At 37.8% G+C, this 6,293-nt stretch overlaps 1 protein-coding gene across 1 annotated transcript in view; it reads right to left on the bottom strand.

The window, feature by feature from the left end:
- Positions 1-2,537: 2,537 nt before the first annotated feature.
- Positions 2,538-6,293, bottom strand: part of lpcat1 (lysophosphatidylcholine acyltransferase 1) — a 41,251-nt gene continuing 37,495 nt past the window's right edge. The window contains exon 14 of the mRNA XM_037693367.1: positions 2,538-2,834. Coding sequence (XP_037549295.1) covers positions 2,701-2,834 — 134 coding nt within the window. The 3' untranslated portion in view covers positions 2,538-2,700. The remainder of the gene's footprint in view (positions 2,835-6,293) is intronic.

Below are 6,293 nucleotides of genomic sequence, written 5' to 3'. Positions count from 1 at the left end.
CTCCTGGGGTTAGTTTCAAGTGTTGAACTTTGTTAGCAAAATCAATGGAGTTCTTTATGTGATGATGTGTGTTTCCAACAAGAGGAGCTAAAATACCAGCCAGATGTTTAGCAATATTGTATGTCACTGAGTTCATGCTGCTGACGATGGGTCTGAGTGGTGTTCCTTCTTTATGTATTTTTGGAAGTCTGTAAAGACGGGGAGTGGCTCCCCTGGGTACAATCTTTAATACAACGCTCGATTGATTGTTTTCTCCTTTTCAAGTTTTTGCAGGTAATCTGTGACTTTCTTTTTATAGGCACTGGTTGGGTCCCTCTTCAGGGTCTCGTAGGTGTTGTGGTCGCTCAGTAGTGTAGTTATTTTTTCCCGGTAATCAGAAGTGTTGAGGACTACTGTGCATCTTCCTTTATCAGCTGGTAAAATGGTGATGTTTTGGTCCTGGCTGAGTGATGTTACAGCTTTCCTTTCCTGTGTTGTGAGGTTTGAAGGAGGCGGTTTGAAGTTTTTCGGATGAAAGACGAAACGTTTCTACATTTTTTTTTGTTTTGCTTGGTTTTGTTTTGTTTTTTGAATGTCCAGAGGACCAGATTTAATTTTTTTAGAGTAAATAATGAATCTTCTTCTTACACCAAAGTTAAGTCATGGAGTTCCTCAGGATTCAGTTCTTGGACGAATACTATTTACTTTAAATATGCCTCCATTAGATAGTTATTAAACAGCATGGGATAATTTTTCATTGTTATGCTGATGATACACAGTTATATTTATCCATTAAACCCAGTGAATCCAATCCGTAACTTAAGATTACAAGCATATCTGAATGACCTTTAATTTTCTGCTTTTAAACTCGGACAAGACAGAGGTTGTGTTTTTTGGACCTGAACATTTTAGGAATAAATTTTGCAGACTTTCACTTTCTCTGGATGGCATTAATTTGGCCTCCAGTTCTAAAGTTAAAAACCTTGGTGTTATTTTTGATTAGGACATGTCTTTTAACCCACATATTAAAAAAGTTACCAGAACCTCCAGCTGCGTAATTTTGCTAAAATTACAAAGATCTAGTCCAAAAATGATGCAGAAAACTGGTCCATGCATTTATCACATCTAGGCTGGACTACGACTTTAAAGTATTATTTGGGGGTCCAAAAACTTATTTAAAAAGTATCCCGATTCATGATAAATAATCCAAGTAGATAAATCTAACAAGGTTCAAGTCAGGTCATCTGAACAAATTCTTGTTGGAACGTTTGTAAATGTGAATTCTTAGTTTTCCGTTTTTAATAAATTTGCAAAAATCTCAAATATTTTTTCACATTGTCATAATGGACTATTGTGTGTAGAATTCTGTGCAAAGAGATTACAATAATTTAATACAATTTGGAATAAGGCTGTAACATAAAAAAAGTGGAAAAAGTGAAGGATGCATTGTATTTACACCCATTAGGGTGTATACTAGTTTATAACATAAAAAAAATAGAGTTACAAGAATAAAAACACAAGATAAGCATTTCAAGTATACCGGTCATTGTTTTGTAGAGACTTTTGCTTCAAGTTTGTACTCTGCTAACCTGAAAAGCAGTTTTTACAAACGTAAACATCTCAATGCCCAGTCAGAGTAGGAAATCCCATCACCTGTCAGAATCTTTAGTTTTACTTTTGAATTTACTTGTTCATGACCCTTTTTTAAATTAACAGTTTAAAACACTAGAAGAGTATTGAGTTGTTAAGAGTCTGGAAATTACCGTCCTAAAAACAGAACCCTCAAAACCTTTTTCAGCAGCCACAAACAAACAAACAAACAAAAAATCAGGATGGTAGATCTTTTATTTAGGTGTTTTTGATATTTGCTCACAGCATTTGCAGTTGTACATGAGTATTTGATAAAATGTTGTCATTAACATTAACGTTCTGGGAAAACACAGCATTTTTATAAGATTTTAAATCTTGTGTGCATAGTTTTGTTTTTCTATCCCGGAGAGGCACCTAACCTCACACCAACTCATTCCAGATATTTTTAATCAATGAAAACGTGGTCCCTATAGGGTGGTTTTACTGGTGTGTGTGTGTGTGGGTGGGGGGGGGGGGGGGGGTAAGGCCCCGATTTACTTCGTCCTAGTTTCCTGTTCTTGCTCAAAGAAACCATAAACTTGTATCCTGGATTTTTAATCGATTTTTGAAAAATGTATTTGATTCTACAAGAACATATAGAAATAATCTTTGCAAAACCTTTTTTCCTCTTATGAAACCCACTTTTTTATCTGACTGCAGTAATAAATGTTATCATATCATTGCTAAAGTGCATTGTTGATGTGTTAACCTGAAAGCTGTTATGTTTCAAAAAGAGCAATAGCAGGGCAAGGCAACGTGCTGGTGTTTGTTCAGGCTGAGACAAATCTGCAGCCACCTCCTCAGAAGATTTCTTATACAATAAAAATTAACATTAAATGGGCATCAATGTTACAAATTTATTTCTTAAATATTTACATTTTAAATATAAGAAATAAATTATCTTTTAGTACAATATAAAATACTTTTTATATCAAAATTGAAAATAAAAAAGGGAAACAAATGTAGAAGAAAATTTGCATAAAAAGATTGAGACCAAAGTTCTTGCTCTTCCTGACACCTGTGTTCTTGCACTTTGAGGCAAACAGGTAGCAGGCACACCTGCTGCCATCACATCAGATAAAGATGAACAGTTTATTTTTCTTTGTCGTGGCTCGTGCCGTTGCAGCTTTTGAGTTGGCCAACACAGCCATTCCGTGGATGATCTTTAAAATGAATGCAGTCCAGCGAGAACTGTGAATGGTCCTCTATGAGACGGCGAAGCTCAACTAAACAAGGGATGAGGGAAAGGTAAAAAAAAAAGTGTTAGAATTAGTTCAGTTTTTTAATAGACAAGAACATATCAATTTAGACTTTATGAATTTCATTTGCAATTTATAAAGGTTTAAATGTGAAATCTGTTCAGTGCCCTTACACAGTATAACTTCTGTTGTGACTTGGTGCTATATAAATAAACTGAATTGAAATAAAATCTTTCCTAGTTGTTTTTACTACATTCATCATATTTTATTGCGGTGGAGGCAAAATACTTTAATGCAGTGGTTCTCAAACTGGGATCCCTGGACTCGAGCTGGTGCTTGGGGGTTCGGGGAAGAAAAAAAAAAATAATAATAATAAAATGTTTAAAATAAATAAATATATATATACATATATATTTTACAAACAGATTTTTTTTTTAAACAAAGTCTTTTTAAATTTTTATTGATTTTTAAGTTTAACTTTTAAACATACAAACAAACAGAAAAAGAACACAAGGAATATAAACCCCTCCTTCACAGGATCAGTCAGACATACACAAACAAACTAAACAGGTATTGACAGACTTTCCACATACAATACAAAGGGCCGCCAAGTGTCCCAAAATCTTTTTACAAAACTCTTCGGGGTATATCTTATTTTCTCCAAATGGATATGATACATCACCTCTCTTATGCAATATATATACATATACCTGGGGGTGTGGGTCCTCCCAGTTGCACATAACTAGCCTCCTGGCCAGAAGAGAGCCAAAGGCAATCACATCCTTCTCGCATTTGCTGAAGGACATATCCAGAGGGACCACCCCGAACACTGACATGAGTGGTGATGAGTGAACAGATTTGCCACATAATCCAGAGGTGTCTTCAAGTATTGATTAACAAAATGTCTGCAGTTTGAGACAGATCCAGAATGTGTGCAAGAGCGTAGCTGGAGTTTGTATGCGATGATTGCATGCGGGGTCCAGGTCGGCCTTGATCTTGGACAGCCTACTTTTGGATCAGTGCAACCTGTGCACTACCTTGAACTGAATTACAACACGTCTCAGACAGACTGAAGATGGGTGAATGTTTTTAATGATCTTCCCCAAGTTGAGTCAGATATGGGTTCCTCAAAGTCAGTTTCCCATTTCAGTTTAAGGGAGTCCAAACTGGGTTCATGGTATGCACTGAGCAATGTATAAAGCTTACTAAGGGCCCCCTTAGTATCAGACCTGCATTCCAAAATCTCAGCCAGTGTAGAGGAGTACAAAGGAAAACAGAGCTGAAACTCACAAATTGTCTCAGCTGCAGATATCTAAAAAAAAAACCTGTGACTTGTAAAAAATTAAATTTCTGTACCAGCTGTTGAAAAGAGGCAAATCTAGCATCAACATAGAGATCACACAGTGAATGCACCCTCTTCAAAACACAGGTGTTAAAAGCTGTATCAGCTAGTGAAGGAGTAAATGTATGATTATTTGACACAGGTGACAAAAACAGTAACTCTGTAGAGTTGAATGCCCTCTTGAACTGATTCCAAATCGTAACTGCCCAGATTTAACCTTTTTTGTTGTTATCTAGCTGTAATGGTCAGCGGCCCCCACTCACCCCTCACCTGCTCACGCCTCTGGTCCTCATGCCATGTTTCTGCCCTTCCTGCCTTCATGCTCTGTGTTCTCCTGCCCATGTCACCTGCCATAGTTTCTGCTCCTCTGGCCAAGATTTCTGTTCCCCAGCTTTGTTTTACCCGTCATCAGTCAACCGTTCACCACACCTCCTCAGCCTAAGCACCACAATCAGCCTTCATTCCGCTCACCTTCAGCCCTTTAGTAGCTCCATGCCCACACTCGTTCAGTGCTGAATTATTACACCTCTCATGGTTTTTGACTCCTCGCCTTGCCCTCTCTGGAATTTTCTGCATATCTGACCATGGTAAAGACCCTTGCTCTCCCTTGACTACTCTTTGGATTACATTTTGGCTCTGGCTTCTCTTCTCTGCTCCCCCATGCTTGAAACCTGCTACTTCTACCGGACCACAAACCTGGATTCCCCTTTCTGGACTCCCTACAAGCCTGGACTGCTCCGCTGCTGCAGTTCACTCGCCCTGAATGACGTCGCTGGCAACAGCACCTGCCACGTACAGACTGAGAAGGTTAGTGACTCTTACTGCAACCACAGAATGTCCTCGCCAAAGTCAATAACCTCTCCAAATAAATAAAAACTGTTCTTGTTTTTGCACTCCAGTGTCTGGCTTACTAAGAATCCAAAGACACGAATGTGACACTACCTGGATGATTGAGCTTACAACCCTTTAAACCGCCCAGATCACAAGTGGGTTAGAAACAAAAGATGTAAACTCATTATTGAAATGACTGCAAAGTGTTCATAATGCAAAACCTCTGCAGCTCTGCAGGTAAGGGGCGTTCACTTCAGGACAAATCGAGGTTGCTGATTTGTCAGTTGCTTAAATGTCAGTTATAAACATCAACATTAAAAGAAATAAACATTTGAAATATATCAGTCTGTGTGTAACGAATGAATATACAAGTTTCACTTTTTTATGGAATGACTGAAATAAATCAACTTTTTCACAATATTCTAATTTTATGACCAGCGCCTGTATTTCAAATAGACTTTTAATCACTTTATGTGTGATTTATAAATGTATTAAGTGCAGGATCATTTCTCATTTAATTAGTGGATCCCACAGCGGGGTCAGCTGAGCCTCGTCATCCTCCTCCCTGCTCCGCAGTGATTCACACGTCAGATTGTTCACAAAAGCGCAGGAACTTGTGCATCGTGCAAAACTTTAATTATATTTGTGTTTTTCAATAAAATTGCCCATGACTTTAAACTTTTAGGGGCAGAGATTTTTTTTTAAGAGCAGAAGCAGAAATGCAAAGGAACAGCTCTGATGTGATATTAGGAAGCTTTGTTTCAAATTATACTTTTATTTAGTTAATCGTTTTACAGTCACTCTTTGTCAGGCGGGTTGAAAAATATGCAGTGTAATCCTTCAAATGCTCAGACACGGCCGCGCGCCGCCTCCTATCCTGTCTATGGCAAGCTAGAGAGCCCAAAAATAGACCAGTTTACAACGCCTCCTTACGCAAAAATTGCTGGATTACACCGTAAAATATGGCATAAATCCACCCAAAACTCCGTTTTTTTTATGCCTGCTTTCTAAACGCTGAAATTTACGCCCTTTATTTTGAACATTGAAAGCCGCATTTTACGCGTGATGCTGGTATAAAACGCCGTAATTTCGCCGCAATTTACGCCGTATTTATGAAAATGAGGTCAAAGAATTAAACTATTAGTAAACTATTAAATATCTAAAAACTGTTAAGTATTCCACGGTCATTAAAACTTGCACCTTATGTGCCGTCTTGAATGTATTTATGTAATATGTTATTGTAAAGTATTGTCTCAATGTTTGTAACCCCCTGGCGGCTGTTATTTCAGTACTGTACACTGCTTTTTATTGTG

The sequence above is a fragment of the Nematolebias whitei genome, chromosome 19, assembly GCF_014905685.2.
Source record: "Nematolebias whitei isolate Nwh7 chromosome 19, NemWhi1, whole genome shotgun sequence".
NCBI classification, from domain to species: Eukaryota; Metazoa; Chordata; class Actinopteri; order Cyprinodontiformes; family Rivulidae; genus Nematolebias; species Nematolebias whitei.
Note: the sequence above shows the minus strand (reverse complement) of the source record. Positions and strands in the feature narration are given on the sequence as shown.